General features: G+C 40.4%; 1 protein-coding gene across 1 annotated transcript; it reads right to left on the bottom strand.

Annotated features, from left to right (window-relative positions):
* Positions 1-772: 772 nt before the first annotated feature.
* On the bottom strand, positions 773-24,835 carry gpam (glycerol-3-phosphate acyltransferase, mitochondrial). Its single transcript, XM_047377308.1, has 21 exons — positions 24,617-24,835; positions 22,364-22,502; positions 22,084-22,203; positions 20,757-20,830; positions 19,120-19,233; positions 18,761-18,910; positions 18,536-18,635; positions 17,775-17,911; positions 17,553-17,652; positions 14,849-15,061; positions 14,564-14,677; positions 11,108-11,193; positions 9,817-9,926; positions 8,694-8,764; positions 7,032-7,299; positions 6,762-6,913; positions 6,490-6,567; positions 6,246-6,383; positions 5,966-6,155; positions 4,237-4,295; positions 773-4,122 (listed from the first exon to the last, which is right to left on the bottom strand). The coding sequence occupies exons 2-21, from the start codon at positions 22,445-22,447 to the stop codon at positions 4,006-4,008; spliced, it is 2,475 nt and encodes an 824-aa protein (XP_047233264.1). The 5' UTR covers positions 22,448-22,502; positions 24,617-24,835; the 3' UTR covers positions 773-4,005.
* Positions 24,836-25,013: the final 178 nt, after the last annotated feature.

Consider the following 25,013-nt stretch of genomic DNA (forward strand, 5'->3'; position numbering starts at 1 on the left):
TCGCAGGTAATTGGTTCATGTTTTACACAATTTTTTACATATAAAAATCAGAAGAGTCTGGCAGATCATCTGATATGACGTTTCGTGGATCCTCATTTTGATTTAGATCGTTACTTTGGATATTCTATCACATTGTAACCCTGGCCTGCAGGTTTATCCTGCTGGATGGTGGATCCCCACCCCAGTCTTAAGTATTTTGCAGATGTCTGCAGCTCCTCCAGTTACCCTTAAGTCTCTTGGCTGCTTCTCTGATGAATCCTCTCCTTGACCGCATTGCAGATTTGGTGGACGGCCACGTCTTGTTAGGCTTGTAGTTGTGACATACTCTTTCCATAGATTGAACTTCTCCACAACTTCATCCCTGACCTGCTTGGTCTTCAGGATTTTTCTTTACTAATGTTCTCAAACAAACATCTGAGGCCTTCATAGAAGAGCTGTACTTATACTGAGAGCGTAGCAGAGTAAAGGGGGTTTAATACACAGGCATGCCACACATTTTAGATTGTTTATTTGCACTTCTTTGTGTTGGTCTATCACATAAAATAAATGTAGGAAAATTAAATAATTAAATTGTGACTTGATAACATTTCTTTTTCCAAATGATGACAATGTACTCAAATACAAGTTTAAATTGTTTCAAAATCTTTCATTAGGTTTTATGCAACTGCAATAAAAGTCGAATTTAATTTTAAGTATGTTTTTATGCAACTTGTGATAATACAAGTGAAGGAACTGAATAATCAATTCACCGCAGTAAAAGAGAAGTACATCATTGTTATTCTATTGTTAATTTATTTAAAAACATAATCTAATAATGCCATTTGTGCTTTGCATCAATTAAGCAACATCAAATAAAAACTGTAGTAGCTGGTGATTCTCACAAAGAAACTTCAGATTTTCTTCTACGCGTCGGTTTAAGTTACAATCTACAGCTTTGTTTCAGATTCCTACATGAAAAATGTTCACATGCACAAAATCAGAAAAACAAAACCAGAGAAAACTACAGAGGAAAAAAAGGCAACTGCTCCCCATTTACAGGCATGTTTTACGCTGAAGAATTATAGTGAGATGCTGTTAATGAAGTTCCAGTAGCATCAACTCCCACAGTTCATAAACACAAAAACCAAACTGAGCTTTTCACCTTTACAGACAGATTCACACATTCACATAGCCTTTACTCCAATAAATAAGTCGTTCCAACACTGTAAATCCCTCCTTTTAAGGTAAGATTTCATCTTCAGGTGGAGCAGGGTTCAATTTGAAGTCAGTGGTGACCAGCGGAAGTGTACAGTGCAGCCTGGACAGTGGTTTGATCTCAGCCGAGGTGGGTTTGTAACAGCCTGACTCGCTTTCACCAGTTCGCATCACATTCCCATTGACGTCACATACTGGCCTGTCCTTCAACATGGTGTAGATTTCCTTTAAGAAATCTAAAGCTATTTTAAATTTCACAATGATTCATTTGTACATACAGTAGAACAGACTTTAAAATAAGCAAAAATGCAATTTAGGTGTATGTTCACACACTCACACAGAAAATAACATTCAAACAGACAAATAACCAGCAAAAATGAAGCCAGTTCTCACAAATACTTGTCTGAGTCCGAGTCCTTGTACACTCTAAACCAAAAACCACAGAAATGATTCAAACTTTCTTTGACCCTTTAAAAAAAAAAACAACAAAAAAAACTCATTCCTCTTTCAGCTTTTTTACATGCAAACACAACATGAAGGATATTTTACACTGATGTTTATATTCAAAACCTATTTAAATTCTGAATTAGTCAGGGAAAACAAATGATTAACATTTTCATCTTTGTATACAAAATAAGCAGAAACCTTGGTTGTTTTGCATTTACATGCAGCAATATAGTACAGTGTAGCTTTGAATTGAATTGCTTTACTTTGCTGTCTTTTTTTCATGCTCTGAGCAAAAACGGAAATGCTCCGTATTTAAAGTGTTTCTGACAACCTTTGATGCAACGATTTCATTACATCTTTGTCTGAATATTTGCTAATTTAACAGCCAAAAACACTAAAATGGCAGCTGCATTTGTTACTATCCCTGCCCCACACGTTAGTTCGACATCTTTTTTGTCTTCAAAAAACCTGACAAGTATCATCTATTTTCACCAGCTTTTATAAATGTCCAACAAATGGGGAGAAAGCAGCTCATTCAGCAATGGTTGCTCAGAACATGGGGGTAAACAAAGATTGTGTTGCACTCAAATATTTCCCTTCAAGGAGTTTCTGAGGTGGTTGCATTTAAATCCACGTGGTTGCGATGGCTGGTGTTGATTATTTTAAGTGCTGTGTGATGTAACATTCATTGGAAAGTTGTTGCAAAAAGATCCTTAATGAATAAAAGTCTTGGTAAAAGTGTAAGTGAATGCACTTAAAGAGAACAGTGGATTAATGCACTTAACTTTAAGTGTCAGGGATTTCAGGAAACCACCTCCAGCGGGTACACTGCTGATTGCATTTGATGAGTTAATACAGGTGCATCTCCGTAAATGAGAAACTCATTAAAAAGTTGGTTTATTTCAGCTCGATTCAAGAAGTGAAACTGATATATAGATCTCTGTTGTTTATTTCTGTTAGTTTTGATTATTATAGATAACAACTAATGAAAACTCCAGACCAATAAAAATGAGGAGTTTTTGAGTTCATTTCTTGAGTTAAGCTGTTCCTGAACCAGATACGCCAGAACCGCCTTACCCGGGCTCAATGAGAAAAAGGACTGGACTGTTGTTCAGTGGTTCAAGGTCCACTTTTTAGATAAGGGGAAGAGTGAACAGGCACAGAATCCATGCTGCTTGTGGTCCAGTATAAAGTTTTAACAGTCAGTGATGATTTGGGGAGTCAAGTCATCTTTCAATACTGCTCGACCGCAGTCGTATACCGGGACATTTTAATGCTCTACAGGCTTCCCTCTGTTTTAAAGCTTTATGGAAATGATTTTTTTTTTCCTGCAGGACTTGGTACTATGCATATACTGCATAGTACATGGACATCTCCGTATAAAATATCTTTAGTTGTTGGTCTTAGCTAATTTTGCATTTTTTCTGAGAAACTGAATTTTATTAGCTCAAACCCATAATCACTAAAACTAACAGAAATGAACACCTAAAATCTCACTCTGTGTGAAATGAATTTACATATGAATGTCACTTTTTGAATTACTGAAAGAAAGCGACTTTATGAAGATATTTTCTGTATTTCTGTAAAGCTGAATGCTTTGATAACTGAAACTGTACAGAACTGTTGACCTTGGCGGTACAGAGAGATTTTAACATATTTTTGTTAAGAAATACCCAAATATTTACACATTGTAGCTGGGACGCCATCTCTCGGCTGTCCTCAATTCTTGGACAGATATGAGAACGTTAGTTGTTTATGACTCCAAGATATATAAGCACTACAACCGAGATACTGCTCTCGTGATCTATGTACAGGAATTTGCTTTTAAAAACAAACTTTGCATGGAACTACATTTTGTTATTTTCTGTATAGTCGATACCTAGAGTGCACTAAAGAAATTTTAGCAGCTTTCACATACAAGCAGAAAACATAAAATGATCCTGTTTGTTAATTCCTATGCATATTTTGTTTGTTTCCTTTATACATAGAAAAGGCAGCTCTCTATGTTCAGATTGCAGTAAAATTGATCATAATTTTCTCGCTTGCTTGATCTTATCTGTCGATTTTTTTTACACTTAAGAGCTTTTGACCACCTTAAAACATTTAAAGTATGTTACCAAGGGAGTCGGGATTCCTGGAGGTACCTCTTCAGATATTTGTACATGCCTGCTATCGGCTGGCTGGAAAGAAAAGGAGGAAGACTGGCTTCAAGTCTCTTCCAGCTGACAGCGAATAGTTAGCGGCCGTTGCATGAAGGCACTTCCTGGTAAAAGCTTTCCACAGACTAGCACCTGGGATTGTTTTGAAGTAACCAGCAGAAGCCCTTTACAATGTGAGGACACTGGGGTCTTAAAGTTGCCCCAGTCACAGAAGGGTGAAGCTCAAGATGTATTGAAGGAGTTTATTCCGGTTGGCCTGAGGTCGAAATGTGCTGCTGAGCTCCAGAACTGTTACTCTGTTCTCTCTTCTTTCCTTTAGGACCTAAAGAAATGTCCAAACATGGAAGACAAACGTTAAGTCCTACTGTAAACCTTTTAAAGTCTACAGAAAGTACAGACTTAGTGTGAATAAACTGTGTCCATTAAACATGCATACCCCAAGCTCTTTGAATGTCTTTACTGTGTTCTTAACCAGATAATGAGTTGCACTTTCACCTGAAAAAGAAAATACATAAGGTGAATTAAACTGGTTTGTGTTCAAAGGTCCAAACATGATTTCTAAATAATATCAAGGGTCAGGATCAACCAGTGATAAGCATCTCCCTTTTATCAATTTACTCAAAACACGCAAACAAAAAAAGGCACTTTATGCCTGCAACTGTTTGCCTGTGACACCAACCCGGTATCATTTTTGACAAAAAAGCTTGATTAGTACTCTAGTCTTGGAGGACAATTTAAATTACCTAACTTATCAGTTCTCATGCTTCGAAAGGTTTCGCCTTTGCTTCTACCCAAGATGAAACAAGATGAATACTGCATATTTTGTTTGTTTCCTTTATACATAGAAAAGGCAACTTTCTATGTTCAGATTGCAGTAAAATTGATCATAATTTTCTCGCTTGCTTGATCTTATCTGTAGATTTTTTTTACACTTAAAAGCTTTTGACCACCTTAAAACATTTAAAGTATGTTACCAAGGGAGTAACTGAGGTAAAACCTTTATACATATACCTAGAAACAGCAACCTAGTGTGGGAAAATGACAGTCCTACCTTAATGAGCTGCTCAACACACCTTAACGATTTTCCAATTATACGATTAATGTAAAAAAAAAAAACAATTATATAGAAAAATAACTCAATTAATTTATTGTTTTTGCAACACTCTTAAAGTTATTTCTAAGTATTTTTCTTCTAAAATAGTAAAATATATGTTTTATATAAAAGTTATGGAGCAGAAATTTTAATATCACACTTATACACTATAGTTTCGGGACTGTTCTAACTAATGAACCAATAATGATGTTCAGGATTGTTTTTTTAAGATGGCAATCTTTTTAAGATAGCAGTTAACATTTTTTTATTTCCATTTTAGTTTTTTTAACATAAAGAAAAACAACATTTTTGCAGAAAGAGGATGGATAAATTTTCTTCTATGTGACATTGATATTTGTGGAAAATAATGTAAAAAAGAAGCACCTGGTTTCCAACATAATGACAAGAGAAATGGATCTCAATCATCACTGCTACTTTTAGTATTATTCTGTGGAAATTCTAAAACTGCTAAAACATGCAGTTGTTCTTATTGCTATGTTTAAAAACATTAACTGGTTCTTTATCATTTTTAACCAAAGTCACTGTGGAAGGTCCAAAGAGGCTCTTGCAGCTCCAGAGCCGCATGCTGCAGACCCCAGGCATAATCGGTACTAATGTGACATTTTCATTTCTGGAAAACCCCAGATTTGTTAGATCAAATGCATAAATTACCAAATTCTACGGTTTTCTGAGTTTTCGTGTCCAACCCTGGTAATCTGTCTGTATTTTTTGCACAGGGACTGGATCCAGATTATCTTACGATTTGGTCCAGATCCAAACCAGAGTCCAGACTTTAAGAAAGGTGATACATTTAAGATGGAATATAAATATAAATGCTGAGGTAAAATTTGTCTCTTCCTGTGAGTCAGTACCCATGAATGCGGAGGGGAAAATGCATTTACAGATGGATGCACTGACTGATGAATGGACAGATGCATTGCTGGATGTTGAAACAAATAACTATGACCCAACAGTGCAGTAAACATTGTTTAATTGACCATCTGTCTGCATGTTATTATCTGGGTTTTTTTTTTTTCCTTTTCCAGAGAGCACTGCATGTCTGTAATATTACCATAAGCAGCCACTCCTCTCTCTGTTCGCGTGAGGAGGTATTTGAAGAGCCTCAGGGTGTAGTCGGACTCAGGCACAGGCTGACTCAAACTGTGAACAAAAACTGCAGCTCCGCTGTAGGCCTCCAGCACCGGACTCAGTAGTCGTTGAAGGAAGATGAAGAACTCCTGGTGCTCAGCTGAGAGGCTCACCTAATTTATAAAAGGAGGGTTATCTAAATCTTGAAAATAACTTCACAAGTTGCCAACAGAAATCTTTTGAGAGACCCCAACCACCCAAACCTTTAAGTAGCGATCTCGCTGCTCCTCTCCAAAGTCGCTGTCTTCGTCCTCTTCGTCGCTTCTCCAGGAGAGGGGCTCAGAGAACTTTTTAGGCCAGGGCTCTTCTGTTGGGCTGGAGCTAAGTTCCTCCTGGTCCTCCTGAATTACACAGACAAATAAGAATAACTGGGCCAAAACTTAACAGTATCCCCTGGCATTGTCATTTTTGTCCACCAGAAACACAGGCAAGAGTCTATAAACTCACTTCTGCCACATAGAGCACCCCATATTGGATCAGTCGGGTCACTGCATCGTTCAAAACTTGGTAAATAGTCTGGCAGGGCTGCAGGATGGAGAAGAGACGAGTTGTAAGGACACATCTCCAGTAAGAAAAATAAGCTCTCAAAAAAGAACATTGTAAAGGTTAAGTCTTTGATCGTTTATTTAAAAACTAAAAATCAAAACCAAATCAAAAAAGAAGTCTCTTAAGTGTATAATGCAAAAGTTGGAATAATGTGACCCATTTGTTGGACTTACTGGTGCCACAGCCACCTCATTGGTTAGGAACTGGGAGAGACCTGCAGCCTTGTGGATGAGTCGCTCCTGACTGAGCAGAAGGCTGCTGCGATCCTTAGGTGGGTGAGCAGACTCTGTCATCAACTCTCGCTGCAGTGACAGGATGCTGCAGACTGGAAACAAAACAAGGTGTTGGAAATCCTGTGAATGCTGAACCCAACCTCTGGCTTTTACAACAAAACGCACTACAGCACACTACAGACACAAATGGAATATGTTGGCTCATCATACCAATGACTGCATCAGGAATGAAGACATGGAAAAGGCCATTGCTGTAAAAGTTGAGCTCGAAAAGCGCAGGTACAGTTTGGTTGGGTGAGATGGTAAATTCTCCGTTGCGATTGGCGCTGCTGGTCACGTTGACGCATTTTTCCAGGAGGTGGAGGGCACGCATGACCACATCCTCAGAGTTCCCAGAAAAACCCAGGTCAAAGTCCCTGGACAGGATCTCTTCCTTCATGTTGAAGAAGTCTTCTACAAGCTTGGACAAAACAACCCCCTAAAGAAAATAAAAAAGACAGATTTAATTAGAAACCTTTTAAAGGACATTTCTTATTGGCAGGACAAGCTGATTCATAAGGATATCAAATATTCAAATATATGTGCAAACTTTTTAGATTTTATGCAGTTACACAAGTGTACCTGCAGAGGGCAGACATGTGCCACTAATGTGTAGAGGTGTTGCAAAAAGATGAAGAACATTTTTAGGAAAAAACAGAGTTCTCAGAAGAAGAATTAATTTGAATGATTTTTATTTAAAATAAAAATCTGTCAAATGTGGCCTGCTTTTTTATTTACTTCAACACCCCTAAAAAACATCCAGTGCAGCCTTTAAAAATGACCTAACGACAAAATAAAGTCCACCTGTGTGTAACGTAATCTCAGTATAAATCCAGCTGTTCTGAAAGCCTCCGAGGCTTGTAAGAGAACATTATTAAACAGCTTCATGACAACTAAGGGACACAGCAAACAGGTCAGGGATACAGCTGTGGAGACGTTTAAAGTACAATTAGGTTATTAAAAATATCCAGAGATTTAAACATCACACAGAGCTCCGTTCAATCCATCATCTGAAAACAATGAGCAGAACTACAAAGCAACCAAGACATGGCTGTCCACTTCAACTGACAGGCCAAGCAAGAGGCTCATGGTATCTCTGGATGAGCTGCAGAGATCCACAGCTCCTGTGGAATAATGTGTCCACAAGATAACTATTAGTTGTGCGCTCTACAAGTCATGCCTTTATCAAAGAGCTGAAAGAAAACAGACACTGCCCATCTCCCTGAACACAGTTCTCAGGGGATGCTTTTCTTCAGCAAGGACAGGGAAATTGGTTAGAGTTTATGGGAAGATAAATGATGCTAAAAAACGGGGAATCCTTAAGGAAACCTTGTTACGGGATGTTGAGGATTTGAGACTGGGCCAGAGGTCCTCCTTCCAGTAGGACAACAAGCTTAAAGCTGCAGCCAGAGCTACAATGAAATGGTAAAATCAAAGCATATTAATGTGTTGGAATAGCTCAGTCAAATCCAGACCAGCTCTCCATCCAACCTAACAAAGCTTGAGCGGTTTGGCAAAGCTGGTAGAGACCTACCACAAAAGACCTGCAGCTGTAATCGCAGCAAAAGGAGATTTAATACAGTATTGACCCAGTGGGGCTGCATACAAACAGATGTCACACCTTTTAGATTTCTATTTGTAAAAGCTACTTAAAAACAAATGTATAATTTTCTTTTAATTTCACAATTATCCACCATCTTTGGTTGCTCTATCATATCAAATACATTAAGGTTTGTGAGGATGGAAAAGTTCAAGGGGGATTAATAAGTTTGCAAGGCACTCAACAGCATATGAAACCTACTGGGATAAAGATAAATAAGAAGCCAGACGTACCTGTCTGTGTCGGTACAGAAGCAGGCAGGCCACAATGTGAGTTGACATGATCGCTGATGATTTGTTAGCAGCTGTGAGAGGAGACAAGATGCTGTTATGAGCAACACACACCAAAAGATAATACAGTTATTTCCTTTTTTAATAATATTATTAAAACATCTTTGTGTTAACATATATCGAGCTGAAACAAATGGAAATACATAGCATTAAACAACCAAAGCTTCATAGAAAAGTTTCTAAAAACTACAGTTTTAGCAGCTTTTTTTCTATTTAACTCAGTCTAATTAGATTATTCTAATCAATTATTCAGCATTTCAGAACACTTCTGAGTGTGGTAAAATCCCGCAGAGATAATATCTACCGTAAGGAGGACTTGGTAAGACACACTGAAAAGGAAAAGCTCCAGTAAGGAATTATAGAGGTAATAAACCTCTGGCGGAAACCCACAACTGAAGATAACCTGTTTTGACCAGTTTGGTAGAGAGAATTAAAAAAAAACTTGGCAGGTGTATTTGCAAACCTTTCCTACAGATGACCATGAATCTATTTTTAATACCAGAATGTTAATTGATCCCAGATATTGTGTGCCCTGCAAACATATTGGAGAGATAAAAGAGTATGTGCACATCCAAAGTGCAGGTTACTAGAGTTCATCTCCAGTACAGCAGCAAACACAAGGACTGGCACTGCATTCTTCCCCCTTTTGTCTCCTCCCCTTCTCCCTATTGGCTAGAGACAACATGCCATCTAGCTCACTGCTGTGCAATTGGTTGAACAAAAAACAAAAAAGCTGGTGCCTTCTCATGCATCTGAATGAGAAGCGGAGAACCAGTCTCTGCAGTGTTACCCCAGGGCAAAGCACCCTGAGTGATGTGATCCGGATGGGATGATGCTGCGCTAAGCTGTGCTGGATTTCAATTAGGATTAACGATCGTATTTCATGGGTGTTTCCTTTGCAGATAGGTGAAAAGGAGACTTGTGCACTCACAGAAAACTGAATAAAAAAGTAACAAACATGTGCTCTGATATTTTCAACAAATCAGACGGGCCTCTTCTTGACACTATAAGGGATTCCTCCAAAAGAAGCAGCAAACTAACAGACTGGAGTTTGTAAATTCCTTACTGAAGAGGACATGCTTGGCCAGGTTGTTGATGAGATGTCGCCTAAAGAGCTCATCGGGAACCTCTCTGTCCATCTCCTCCTCTTCTTGCTCTTCAAACTGACCATCAGGCCTGGAAGAACAACAAAGTGTCATACAGGTGCATGCCAATAATTTAGGAAGTTACTGTCTTTAATTACATTGATTAAATTTTTTTACATAGTTTATATCTTTTACTTATTGATTTATGGAATTTAAAGCACTTCATAACTGCTGTTTAAAAGGTGATAAACAAATAAATGATTAGAAACGATTTATTTCTGTAACTGTTCATACATTGAAACTCAGAATATATAGTCATTACAGTCAGAGTGACATACGTCAAGCATTTGAAATGTAAAACAGGAAGCTGGATGGATGGATATAAAAAGACAATAAAATGAAATATAAATAGTAAATACATAAACAGAAGAAATAAAACAGAAGAAGGCGAGGCAATACTTGTACTATAGTCAGATACCAGCAAAAAACAAAAAAAAGCAAAACTGGCTGTAATGCAAAAGCTGGGTTAAAAACCACCTTTATTTTCAGTAGGGATGCACGATATATCAGCATTACCATCGGTATTGGCCAGTATTTGTATTAGTCGGCCCCATTTTAATGATCACATTTATTTCCAGGAATCCTGATCACAGTTTGTTTACCCACAACTATATGAAAGATGTATTACAACTATGTTCTCTGTTTCACCTTCATATCTCAAACTTGCAAAAACTACCTTTAAAAGCTGAAGTTAATCCTTCCTGAAGCTTTTTACATCAACAATCAAACACTGCCATCTTGATCCTGGGCCTGTGTGTTTCACATTTCTTTATTTCCTTCGTATTCAAACTCATGGCCTGTCTCCACATGTCCCAACTAGTCATGTCACCCAATAAATAAAGAACACTTTTTGGTATGCGACTGCCAACTTGTACTTTTTGCAATTTATTTTTATTGGTATAAACTCATTGACTTACTCTGAGACTTTAGATATGCTGACAGAGGCTGCAGCTGTCATAGGGAACATTCTGTACAACCGTCTCTGTTTTACTAAGACGGGACTGCTTTGAACTGGGGTAACCTCTCCCAGTGGAAAGTCAGATGTCAAATGACAGACACCACTGGGAAGCAGCAGGAGGGACAAATTAGTTTTGGACATAAAGGCTGTCATATCTATGACGGAGGGACATCTGGTTTCTGCATAAACATCGGACAGATAAAAACATCACTCATGCTGTGAACGAGTGTGCGCCAAGTATGTAAGTGCCTCACTGTGCAGAAATGATGTATGGCATCAAGGCATTTTCCAGAGACACCGGTGGGGGAATATGACGGCTCCTCTGGGTATCCAGGTACTCCTAAATATAACAAATAACAGAGAGACATAGGTTAGAGATTTTGCACATCAGTTTAAAACGCTTTAAAGTAAATCGTTTTAAAAGAGGCCAATAAACTCCACATGCTTACATGTGGGACTTTAGGACAGAAAAGGTTTTTTTTCCTGGCATACGTGTAGAAAGCATCTACAGAGACTTGGTGACTCCCAAGATGCCAATCTTTCTGTGGTTCTATAACAGTGATCCGTGGACCATCTCTTTTACCACCCTCCTCACTGTATGTGGTAGCAAGATTAAGCTGGATCCTCATCCGGCCTTGTTTATCACAGTTACAGTTGTGTTAAACTTTTAAAACTGAATAAAGATATAGGCAAATATAGGCATGTAGCAAACTTTTGGAAGCCATTTCCTCACTTATCAAAAACAAAGACAGGTCTGCCGACATGAATCGCATGTTCTCTCGTCTTTACCATTTTGAAGACTAGGCTTCAGGTTTCATGTTATATTTATACACCAGAAAAACAGAAACTCATACATAACTAAATAAAATTTTTACACTTTGATAAATTTCTCAAAAATAAATTGTGAATTACGAGAAATGCTCCAGTTTCCCCGTCCTTGAACCGCCACCTTAACGTGGTGGACGGGTTTGAGTGCTCGAATGATCCTAGAGGCTATGTTGTCTGGGGCTTAAATGCCCCTGGTAGGCTCTCCCATGGCAAACAGGCTCTAGATGACGGGTCAGACAAAGAGCGGTTCAAGACACCTTCATGAGAACTATACAAACGAGGCACGTGATGTCGCCCGGTACAGTGGAACCGGGGTCCTACCCTGGAACCAGGCATGGGGTCGGGTCCCTTCGGAGAGCGCCTGGTGGCTGGGTTGCTCCTCGCTGGACCCGGCCGGGCCAAGCCCGAATGAGAGATGCGATGCCATTCCCCAGTGGGCCCACCACCTGCAGTGGGAATTGTGAGGGACCGGTGCAAAGAGGAATGGGCGGCAGACCAAGATGGAGACCTCGGCGGCCAAATCCCCGGATGCTTAGGCTGGCTCTAGGGACGTGGAATGTCACCTCACTGGGGGTGGAGGAGCCTGAGCTTGTGTGGAAGGTCGAGAGATATCGACTAGAAATAGTCGGGCTCACCTCCACGCACAGCGTGGGCTCTGGAACCCATCTCCTTGAGAGGGGTTGGACTCTCTTCTACTCTGGAGTGGCCCACGGGGAGAGGCGGCGGGCTGGTGTGGGTTTGCTTGTTATTGTTCAAGCATAAGGCAGGAGGTTGATGATCAACTTGCTGTCGTATCGTCTGACCTTCGGCCGCATGTTTTGGACGCTCGGTTGAAGAGAGTAGCTGAGCTGTCCACTGATCACCACCTGGTGGTGAGTTGGATCCGCTGGAGGAGGATAAAGCCGGACAGACTTGGCAGGCCCAAGCACATAGTGAGGGTCTGCTGGGAACGTCTGGCAGAGCCCTCGGCCAGGGATGCATTCAATTCCCAACTCCGGGAGAGGTTTGGCCAGATTCTGGGAGATGTTGGAGACATAGAGTCCGAGTGGACCATGTTCTCCGCATCTATTGTCGATGCTGCCGCCCGTAACTGCAGCCGTAAGGTCTGTGGTGCCTGTCGCGGCGGCAATCCCCGAACCCGGTGGTGGACACCGGCAGTAAGGGATGCTGTCAAGCTGAAGAAGGAGTCCTATCGGATGTGGTTGGCTTGTGGGACTCCTGAGGCGGCTGATGGGTACCGTGAGGCCAAGCGTGCTGCAGCCCGGGCTGTGGCAGAGGCAAAAACCCGGGCCTGGGAGGACTTTGGTGAGGCCATGGAGAAGGACTACTGGTTGGCCTCGAAGCGATTCTGGCAAACCGTCCGGCGCCTCAGGAGGGGGAAGCAGTGCTTCGCAAACACTGTTTACAGTGGAGGTGGGAGGCTGCTGACCTCGACTGGGGACATTATCGGGCGGTGGTAGGAGTACTTCGAGGATCTCCTCAATCCTGCCATCACGCATTCCCTGGTGGAAACAGAGGCTGAGGTCCCGGCCGTGGAACACTGGACCAGCTCTGTACCCTCTACAGGCTTCTCCAGGTTCATGGGAGTTTGCCCATGAACCTGGAGAAGCCATTCGACTGTGTCCCTCATGGTGCCCTGTGGGGGATGCTCCAGGAGTATGGAATCTTGGGCCCTTTATTAGGGGCCATCTGGTCTCTGTACAAGCGGAGCAGGAGGTTGGTCGGACCTGTTCACGGAGCATGTTGGACTCCGGCAGGGCTGCCCTTTGTCACCGGTCCTGTTCATAACTTTTATGGACAGGATTTCTAGACGCAGCCAAGGGCCGGAGGGGGTCTGGTTTGGGGACCAGTGGATTTCGTCTCTTCTTTTTGCGGATGACGTGGTCCTGCTGGCCCCCTCTAGCCAAGACCTACAGCATGCGCTGTGGCGGTTCGCAGCCGAGTGTGAAGCGGCTGGGATGAGGATCAGCTCCTCCAAGTCCGAGGCCATGGTACTCGACCGGAAAAGGGTGGCTTGTCCTCTTCAGGTTGGAGGGGAGTTCCTGCCTCAAGTGGAGGAGTTTAAGTATCTTTGGGTCTTGTTCACGAGTGAGGGAAGAATGGAGCGGGAGATCGACAGACGGATCGGTGCGGCTGCCACAGTAATGGGGCGCTGTGCCGGTCCGTTGTGGTGAAGAGAGAGCTGAGCCGAAAAGCAAAGCTCTCGATTTACCGGTAGGTCTACGTTCCTACCCTCACCTATGGCCATGAACTTTGGGTCATGACCGAAAGAACGAGATCCCGGATACAAGCGGCTGAAATGAGCTTCCTCCGTAGGGTGGCCGGGCACTCCCTTAGAGATAGGGTGAGGAGCTCGGCCATCCGGGAGGGGCTCGGAGTAGAGCCGCTGCTCCTTCACATCGAGAGGAGCCAGTTGAGGTGGCTCGGGCATCTATACCGGATGCCTCCTGGACGCCTTCCTCGGGAGGTGTTCCAGGCATGTCCCACCAGGAGGAGGCCCAGGGGACGGCTCAGGACACACTGGAGGGACTATGTCTCTCGGCTGGCCTGGGAACGCCTTGGGCTCCCCCAGGAGGAGCTGGAGGAGGTGTCTGGAGAGAGGGACGTCTGGGCGTCTCTGCTGAGTCTCCTGCCCCCGCGACCCAGTCCCGGATAAAGCGGAAGACAACGAGTACGAGCACGAGTACGAGCACGAGTACGAGCACGCTCCAGTTTCAATTATTTAATGGGAACTGTTGGGAGGCCAATAACTGTGGCACCAGGAATTTTGTCAAATATAAGAATTTCTTAATGTGGGATTTCTCTCCCTAATGAACACAGTAATTGTGTCCCAGCTTTTTACTCTGTCAGTAAAAAGCTGGGACAGATTTGCGATTCATCACCTTTAGAGAGAAGGGCTGGTTGAAATCAACTCGTACACAACCGTAGTTTTTTCTCAGCATCCTAAACACTCCACACGCTATCCCCCACCAACTCTCATTCTTCTTGGGTTTGCCCTGAGGAATAGAAGGAATCAAATAAATTAAATCTGGATTTGATATAATCATAGATAGCTATTTTTTAAAAACAAAATTAAAGCCAAGTATCTGAAATATTTGTTTCAAGAAATAAATTTTTTCCAGAAAATCTACATTTCTCTTTCTCATATATATATATATATAGCTTACCAGCTGCTCGCTATTATAGTTGCCTTCAATGATGCGGTCATATGAGATGCCAACCGGGACAACCAGCACATCTCCGATTGCCCCCGTGCACAGCGTGTCGACCACGATGGACAGCATGCCGGCACGTGCTGGAAAGGGCTTGCCGCTGCGGGACCGAGTACCCTCCAGAAAGACCTCCAAAAACTGCTGCTGCCTCAATAGCTCCTCTGTGTACTGCAGGGGGATTGAAACACAGAATACATGTGAGAGAAGTGGGCCGAAGGTGAATGGAAAAAAAGCGTCCACCATAAGTAATATGTTACATAAAGGTAAACACTTAAGGTGATGTTTAACTTTAAATGACACAAAATTGACTCAATTGTAATGTGGAAGCGGAGTATAAATGAAGGTAATACAGTTTACTGTTTAAATATAAGAAAAATAGAAAAATCCCTGAATGCAACGCTTTGACTCGTTGCTCTTTGCAGGGCACGTGCAGGTATCAGCTGCGCAGTGTAACAATATCTCAGAGTTTAGTACATACACAGCTGTCTCTGGCAATGCAGATTCTTTTAGGAGGTGAATTTGTTTCCTGAAATATAACATGGATACGGTCACCAAGTTCAAACTTTTAAGAGAAAGAACATCCAGGCTCTAAGGGAGCCATTTCTTCCTTCACTGATTATATTTCCCCAACTGCTTACATTTCAATATGTGTCAAACTAAAAAAAACTTCTGCCTGATAACATTTCAAATGTTGTGGCAAACTTGGGTGACCTGTTTGACCGCTGTATAAAAAAAAATGTTAGTGCAACAGAAAAAAAACTGGAGCTGCTTGTGTGTCTTGTAGATAACTCTTATTTAAGGGACAAATTATACAGTAAGCTCGGTTGTACTGTACACACCTCATTGTTTTTAACCTCTCTTCAAACGTGAAAATGTGTTTTTTTAATCAACTCAAAAAAATTTGGTAATCAGCTATATATGTGGAGGTAAAAGGACCATTTACAGTGTAGTGTGAAAATATTCAGACCCCATGAATGTATTTTGTTACCTTACAACCACAAACTTTAGCATATTTTATTGAGATTTATTGTGACAGACCAATACAAAGTAGCACATAATTGTGCATTTGAAGGCAAGTGACACAAAGTTCTCAAAGGTTTTTATGAATAGAAATCTGAAAGGTGTGGCACACATTTACTCCTATTTTTGCTCATTCACTGTAAAATAGCTCAAGATGAGTCAGGTTGGATAAAGAGTGCATGAGAACACTGGTTTTCAAGTCTTGCCACATATTTTCAAACAGATTCAGGTCTGGACTTCGACTAGGCCACTCTACTACACAAATACGTTTGAATGTAAACCAACCCAATGTAGCAGGTCTCACAGCCTCTAACATTTCAGGATTGGCTTGGATTTAGTTTAGTCCATCTTCTCAACAGTTCTGACAAGCATCCCTGTCCCTGCAGAAGAAAAGCATTCCCACAGCGTGTGTCCATGCCGATAGGTAGCGTTAGTTTTCTGCCACACGTAGCCTTCTGCTGACATGGCTTGTAGCAAACTGCAAACAACATTTCTTATGGTTTTCTCGAAACAACAGTTTTGTCCTTGCCGTTCCTGAATAAATAGTCAGATTTGTGGGGTGCACAAATAACCGTTGTCCTGTCAACAGACACCCCCCAACTGAGCTGTGGATTTCTGCTGCTCCTCCAGAGTTACCATGGGTCTCTTAGCTGATTAATGCTCTGCTTACTCAGTCTGTTAGGTTAGGTGGATGGTCAGGTCTTGTTAGGTCTGCAGTTGTGCCATATTTCTCCACTTTCAGATGATAAACTGAACATTGGTGGACCACAGCTGGATGCTGGATTTTATTTCTTGGTATCAGATTAAAGAGTCTTAACACACATATGCACACCACTCTTTATATTTTAATTTGTAAAAAATGATAAAACCATGCATAATTTTCTCCTACTTGACAATTATGCAATATTTAGTGTTTGGACATTGCATAAAATTCTGATCAAATACATTTGTTTGTAGTTGTAATATTTTTGTCGCTGTCATTTAAAACATTTACAAAGTAATTATTCAAATTTTCTCCTTCACAGTGGTGCAGGTTTTTCGACTAGCAGGAACCTGTTAATGTGCATTATCTGACTTAACAAAAATGTTCCCCTTCAGGTTCTGTCTTAACAAGTCATTTCAGACATCTTTTTATCCTGAAGGCACACATCCACTCCGAAACCTTTTACCTGTTTAAAAAAGGTGCTGAAACATAAATTCTTGGAAACTTCTAAACTTACACTTTGTGACAGTTTACAGGTAAAACATGGAAGCAGAATAAATTTGTATCATTTTACAGTTTTAACCACCTGAGCTAGCCTGGACTTCTGTTGTCACAGAAGCACTGGTGCAGAGCTTTTAAACTGATCAGGAGATCTGAAAACGAGTCAAAAGATTCATAATTTAATCCAAGAAGCTTCAAATCCCAGGGTCAAGTTAACTGAAAAACACATTAGAGACATTGCTAATGTCAAAATGTCGCTGGGCTGCAAATACCACAGGATTGAGATTAAATAAGAATAAATTAAAGGTGCAGATAGTGTGCTGAGATTATATAACTAAAGCTTTTAAATCTCTCATAAATTGAGAATAAAAATAGCACCAAGCAGAGAAACATAAACATGAACAGCTCTTCGTGTAACAAGAAAAACTGACTTACTGCATGCAGGAGACACCTGTACAAAATGTCTTTCTTTCCATCTCTCGTCTCGTCCATTCTCCGCCGTATGAAAAATCCACCAAGCTTACGGATCACAGTGCTGCAAAAAAGGGTCAGTTTTTACATTTTGCTCGTGACTTTGATGTCATCTTTCTTATGACATCAAAATGATCGTTTCGCCTGTTTAGGTCAAAATATATATGAGGCTTTGCAGCGGTTTACCTGAGGATTGGGATGCTAAGATTGTTTCCAGCCGCGATGTGGGGCGCTTTGATGTTATGACAGAACAAAATCAGCGTAATGAGCAGGTAGTCGATGTGGGATTTGTGGACAGGGAGAAAGACCATGGGCAGTTTTCGCTGCAAAGAAAAAAATCAGATTCTCTAAAGAAAAACAATGTCAAGACTTTATAATCTATTTGCACTGAATCTTGAGCAGATTAACCATGAACTAGCAATGCAAACAAACCAACTATAAATTACACACATTAGACACAAGAGTATTGCATATGTAGGACACTAAACAGATTTTCTTTAGGGTTTCTACATATTTTCATCTCAAATTGTATACGTCTGTAGACATCAAATTGAAGATCACATTCCTTTTAACCAATTTTTAAAGTATCCTGGCTATAAATATAAAACTCGCAAAAACTACACACTATATGATGGACAGATGCCAAACACAAGGATGGATGGACAGATGGATGAATTATGGACAAACAGCTGATTGAATAAGAAATAGAAAGAGAAACATTTTCCTAACAGTGACGGGTGGACTGTTGGATATATGGATGGATGGATAGAGGACAGATGGGCATACGAATGGTTATATGGATGGGCAGAGAATACATATCCTGAGCTTATAAGGAAGAGTAAAAATGTACACATTAACTAAGAAAAAAAAACATTTTTAATTTTTAAGTACAGCAACAGACCATGGCGAGACAGTTTATTTGTAATGTCTGCATAAATAATGCTAACCTCTGAGGCAGCTTTCTTCACCATTTCCAGCTGTCCTTTATGGATCTGGATGCTCCAAAAGAAACCATTAAACAGCCTCAGGAGCACCCACCCTGTCAGCCTAAAAGAAAAAAATAAAGCAAAGGTGAAGAAAGAGCAACAAGCCTTTCTCTATGGTAAAAAGAATAAATCAAACAAACTGAAAATTTTGAGGATTTCTTTTTTTAGATAGAATGGTCCTGAAACCTAATAAAGGCCGGGGAAACATTGGCCACCATTTCTTGGAGGAAGGCTCTGGCTTTCTGCTTCACTTTACTGACAGCCTTGTGTTCGTGACCTGGTTGGCTTGCCACAGCTTCCACCTCTGTTGCTACCTCCAAAATAGCAGCCTCCACCCTGAAGAGAACAAACCCAAATTACAAAAAATGAACATACATAAAAAACATCTAGTTCCTCTTTATCTCTGTTAAAAATACTGTCTTTTTTAATGGATTTTGCATTCACAGTAACTTTTACACTGCTAGGAAGCTCCATTTGACTTTCCCTAGGCAACATTCATTGAAAGAAACATTTCTGTCCCTTTAAAAGGTTACGATGACTCCTACCTGCTGCTGTTGAGCACGTTGTCGACTACATTCCTGGTGAACATGTCCTTGTGGACGTCTCTCTCCATAACAAACAGCACATAACTGAGCCTCCGTGCCAGCCAGCCCCGCTGTCTGTAGCATCATACAAAGACAAATAATGAAGGTATCATTTTTTTTCCCTTATAAAAGTGATAGAAATTTGTGCAGAGAAATCATGGGGAGTTCATATAAGCTGACGCAATCAATAACTGGCACCCAGCTATGTCAGCAACTGCAATAGCTCTCTTGATATCCACTATTTTTCAGCTTGCCCAGTGTACATCCACAGTACACAGCTAAAACAAACACTACCAATATATTTATTTAAGACAGAGAGAAGTCCATCTTGACCTATTATGTCCAATAGCACAACCAAAGCCAACTCATACCTGTCTCCACTCCAGCTATTATTAAATGGACAGTATTGGTAAGAATACAATTTTTGGAAGTGCACGTTTCCATAAATTACAGCTATTATTTATTTTAGTGATGTCCCAAACCAATCCATTAGGGGTTCTGATCAATGCATTTTTAAATAATCAGTATCTGAACGCTGACTGGTTCCTGTCCGGCCATGTTTTCAACAGTCGTAACCAATTAATGTGTGCAAAACTTGAAAAACTGTACTTTAGGTTGTGCACTTTGTCACCTGTCATTTAAAATGACAATTTACAGTGAAAGTGAGACTGTAATGAAACACACTGAAATATGTTATAAAATATGTTGTGTTATGAAGTATGTATAAACCAAATTACAAACGAGTCATATCAAAATAGTGAGTGCTAATGTCAGCCTAGCATTTTAACATATCATCAAACCGTCCTGTAAAAGCAGGAGTATATTAGCATATTGAAGACCGTAGTTGCATGTTTCAACTCTGCTTTGAACAAAGTTTTGACTGTAGAAACATGAAAGTTGTTAGAGAATAACTGTAAAACTAATGATGAAAGTATTGGTATAATGCTTTTTAAAGGTAACTGGTTTTCAAGTACATACATGGCATTCATTTTACTGAAGTATCACACATCTGTATCAAAAAAGGTGTAATTTTAGATTTTTCTAATTAATATTGGGGAACAAAAAAATCCCACATTGATAAATACCTAATTTATTTATTTCTATCTATTTCTTTTCCGAATAAAACTACAGAAATTCAATAATGGCTTTTATTTTGTGGTGCTAAATAAAAAATAAAATTTCATAAACCTACATCATGTTTTTTGTGCAGTTTAGAAAACATAGAAAATATGTTTCATTAATGTAAAACAGCTAAGCCCTATTTTGGTATGTTTACACCAAGTACATGGATGTGTGTAGCGTCACTTGACAAGCACTAAATAATTGAACAATCCACCTTTCCACTGTGTCACAGATCAGGCCATTTGACCTAAAGCCATTCATTATACACATGTTGTTTTGGAAGCACAGCACCTGCCCAACGTGTACTGATCGTATTATTTATAGGAGAAGTATCTTAGTACAAGGCCTAAAGATTATTTATTCTATCAAAACTTGAGTTCGTTCTTCATTTTGGGAATACTTGGCTGTTATAAAAACAAATTAGTGTTGATGGGACTTTGCTAACTAATACAGGAAACAGATTATGTTCTGTTTACCTAGTGTGGGTCTCATTGATGTAGATGACGTTACGCAAGCCCAGAGATGGAATGCTGGGGTTGAACAATTGCTCCTACAAGAAAAAAAAACAAAAACAAAATGAAGGAAACTTTACTCATCAACACGATTTAAACGATTACTGCTTTAGTTGGTTAAATTTGTTTCATATGACATTATCACACTGGTTATGAACAAATTATAGCTACTGTGGTCAGAATTGATAGCGTCTTGCTAAAGCACTTATACGGTTCGAACTTTTTTATATTTAACATTACAAACACAAACCTATGTGAATCTTACTGTGATTTCAAGTGACACACCAGTGGACCATTATTGTGAAGCGAAAGAAAACTATAACATGACTTTATGCATTTTTTTTTTTTTTTTTTACAAATAAAAACCCAAAGAATTGTGGCATGCAGTATAAGTACACCGTAGCTGTGGCTGTATGTTTAGAGTCATTGTCCTGCTGAAAGGGGAACCATAACCCCAGACATAAGTTATTTTCAACCTCTCACAGGATTGATTACAGGATTCATATAAACTCTGACCAACCTCCCTGTTATTGCAGGAGAAAGGCATTCCCACAGCATCACGCTTTCACCACCATGTTTCACTGTGGGAATGATGTGTTCAATGTAGCTTTCTGCCACATATAGTACTTTGTATGTAGTTCAAATAGTTACATTTCTGTCTCATCTGTTTAGAGCACCTTCCTCCACATGTTTGCTGTGCCCCCTATACGTTTGTGGCAAACTGCAAACTTTTTATGGCTTTCCTTTTGCCATTATTCCATAGAAAATTTGACCCCAGAAGATTTATTTTCTACTTACGCTCAAATATGCCCTACTTTTTGCTGGAGTATCACATAAAATTGCAATAAAACACATTAAATATTCTAGTTGTAATGTAACGAAATGTAATATTGTTCAAGGCATGTGAATATGTTTGCAAGGCACTGTATGGCTGCCACTTAGGTTCTGCTAGTCAACCATGCCCTCATGTACTGCTCAGGTCTGACTTACAGTTGCAGCAGGAAACTCACTCATTTCAATGTAAATATTAAATGTGGGAAAATATCAAGTTAAGTCAGTGACACAGCAGTTATGAATGGTAGGAAATTATCTATCTTTTATGAATTTCAAAGTAAGATTTTACTACTAGAACAGACTAAAAACATTTTCACAATAGTGAAATATATTTAATTTGCACGAGCAACTGAATACCGGTCTTATTTTACAATTCACCATTTGAAAAAAAACCAATGTCTTCAAAGTGATTTATCAGAGTTCAGTGAAGAGAAAGGCAGTTGCAGAGGAATTTTACCCAGCTCTGCGGTGTACAGGAGTGACAGCATCGGCCCACAAATGGCCTCTTTCTGTTCAGCAGGCCCTCCTTCCACGTCCTGGCAACAGAGCGCAGTACTGAGGGACTGGTGCTGCGATCCTTCAAAGACACAGCCACACAGAAACCCAATTAGGACGAAGTCAGAACACATGAAAAAGACTCTTCAAAAGTACCATACTTACAACATTTGGTCTGACTAATCTGCAGCTGTGGTTCTATACAGATGTACAATAACAGTTCATTTGCATGTTTGACTTACAACGTCTTCATTGGGATGTTTCCAGCTGTTACACCACTGCTCTCCATTGCTGACCTGCAGCAACAAGCCGTCGGACAGCTCCATCTTCACTGCTGCCCCTTCCACTCCTTACAGATCAAACACACCAGATGCTGGCGAGCTGAAAAGATTTCATAAACATCAGCCTTGCAATATACACACTCTGTGAACAAGAGCTAGCTTTTTTGCTTAACTCAGGACAAATTCACCTCCAGTAAGTTAAATCATAATTCATCAGATTTACATGAGCATTTCTTTTAATACTAAGCAACTCTGACGTGCAGCATCTGGCAAAAAACTGACATTTTACTAGTCTGATTCGTATTTCCTTGTGTTTTTATTGCATGCCCTTCAGCAAGTGTATTAGATGGTTTTCAGAGTGAGGTACTGTGGATTCGTTTGTTCTCATAATGCGGCAATTTGTCTTCACAACGATGCCAATCAAATTATAACCCAAGCCTGTATTCCAGGTTCTTTCAAACTAAATTACCTAACGTGGATGGGGTTTCCACAAGCTGCAGTGCCTTGCGAAAGAATTCGTACCGCCTCAACTATTGCTCATTTTAATAAATACACAATTTGTATCTAATAGATCGACAAACTAGAGGGGAAGAAAATGGAGCTAAACACAATGAAGAAAACTTGTTAGAGGCTCCAAAAGACTTCAGACTGAGGCGGGTCACATTCCAGTCGGACAAAAACAACCCAAGACACACAAACATTATTGTGAGGCACTGTAGGTAGGAGCTTTGATAGAAGGATGTATTAAAACTCACTCACATGAACAATTATGTTACTATAACGTTATTTTTGTCATTTTCTTTTGGGATTGTCTGCGCTCCAGAAACACTATTCAAACTGGAATTTAAAACCTGCAGTATGTGAAGCAATAGCCAGCGGTTTCACAATAAATAGTTTTCATCCTGACTAATCCAAATAACTTGCCCCATCAAGCCACCGGAGAGAGCATGCAGGTAGTATAAGGTACACAGAGTTTCCACAAAGGTACAATGGGGAAATAGGTCAGCGAGTCACTTTATGAATGAGTGCTGTTACTAAACATCATACAGTGTGTGAGTCAGAGGGTCAGTGTAGCTCCATCTTTCCGTCTGAGGGAGGTGGAATAATGCAGACGTCGCTAAACTGTGCCTTTATTAAGATTGTCTACCAATGGATTAACAGCAGTCTGAGTCATAGTCCTTTTGAGGATCTGTGATCGTAGTAAGAGGTGCAAATACAGATAAGGTAAACTGGACTTTCAAAAGGGCTAGTTAACGAGAGTAGTCACCCTGATGGGGTGAGTTTACTGGAAGCAAACCAGCGTAAACTGAAGGATCTGGAGGTGGTGGCATTAGGTAACAAGTAAAAGCAGCCCGGATAAAGAATTAAGCGTTTTATTACAAAAAAAAGCACAAATATAACATCACAATCATGTGCATAATGAGAAATGCAGCAAAATCTACTCAATTTAGGACTGTATAAATACAGGCTTTGAAGCGACTAATACCAATAACCACTTTTCCCAAACGGTGATTGGTAATACAAACCAAAGCTTAATTGTTAAAAGATAGGTTGCATCATACCTAATTCAACAAGATTCATCTTTAAGCGACATACTGTAAATACAGTCTATGCACACTACAGGGTTAATCCGTCTCACACTGTCTGCAATAACCAGGTCAAACAGGAGAGGTCTTTGTGACAGATGGGTGGTGCAGATGACTACTGGAGCAGACAACAAAAGCACAAATGATGCAGACTGTTGTCGCACTGTAATTTCGCCTCTTCGGATAGAAAACTCAAGTATGCGCCGTTCTTGAAACATGCCCTCAGCAGTTCCTGCAGTCACAGTGTGGGCTCTCTACAAGGCATGCTGCTGCTGAGCTTCAGGAAGAAAATCTTTAGAGCTTAAACCGGGTTTAGCCTTACGTGAATGAAACAGGCCAGCTATAAACATTAGATTAAGTTATATGTCAGTAAGACACACGAGGGTCGGCATTTTCCATCATTATTAGGTGGCAATGTCAATTTAAATTCAGAGGCATTATGTCAGTTGGTAAGAAAAACTATACATTTCTAACTAGGCATAACCGTGTCAACGACGTAGTATGAGCAATGCCTGTGACTAAACACGAGCCGCACCGGCTATTTCTTCCTCAGTGTTGGCATTGTAGCTGCTAGCATCAAGGTTAGCTACAACAAAACATGCTAGCGAGAACAAAAATCCCGGCTTACCTTGATTACCGTCTTACGCTGAGTCATATTTCAAAGATTAAGCTCGTCGAAAAAGAAGAAACCGGTGTGCCGCTGAGTGTTTCACCACCCTGAGCATTTGTTCACAAGCTCAATCTGTGAGGAGCGGACAGCACAGTTCTGACGTGGAGAAGATGTATGACAAGAGGCAAGCGCACACCTCGGCTGTTTAGGAGCAGTGCTGCACTACCGCCGCCGGCCAGTAGAGGTCCGCGCAGTGCCAGTTTAAAAATCATGCACGGTTGAAAACTGATTTTTACGTACACTGAATTAACACAACCCTTTTCTCACTGTCTGGCATTGAATCAGGCCAAACCTTCCCTGTTTCAGGTAAGCTAGGGTTATCAAACTTATTTCCATTTGCTAAATGCAAGAAAAT

Source organism: Girardinichthys multiradiatus, chromosome 10 (genome assembly GCF_021462225.1).
Source record: "Girardinichthys multiradiatus isolate DD_20200921_A chromosome 10, DD_fGirMul_XY1, whole genome shotgun sequence".
NCBI classification, from domain to species: domain Eukaryota; kingdom Metazoa; phylum Chordata; class Actinopteri; order Cyprinodontiformes; family Goodeidae; genus Girardinichthys; species Girardinichthys multiradiatus.

Coding starts and splice junctions, on each gene's coding strand:
- gpam (XM_047377308.1), bottom strand. CDS start 22,447: ATGGAGCTGTCCGACGGCTTGTTGCTGCAGGTCAGCAATGGAGAGCAG. Junction 18,636..18,760: donor GTTTCCCCGGCCTTTATTAG/GTTTCAGGACCA, acceptor TTTTTCTTTTAG/GCTGACAGGGTGGGTGCTCC. Junction 8,765..9,816: donor GGCCAAGCATGTCCTCTTCA/GTAAGGAATTTA, acceptor CTCCTCTCACAG/CTGCTAACAAATCATCAGCG.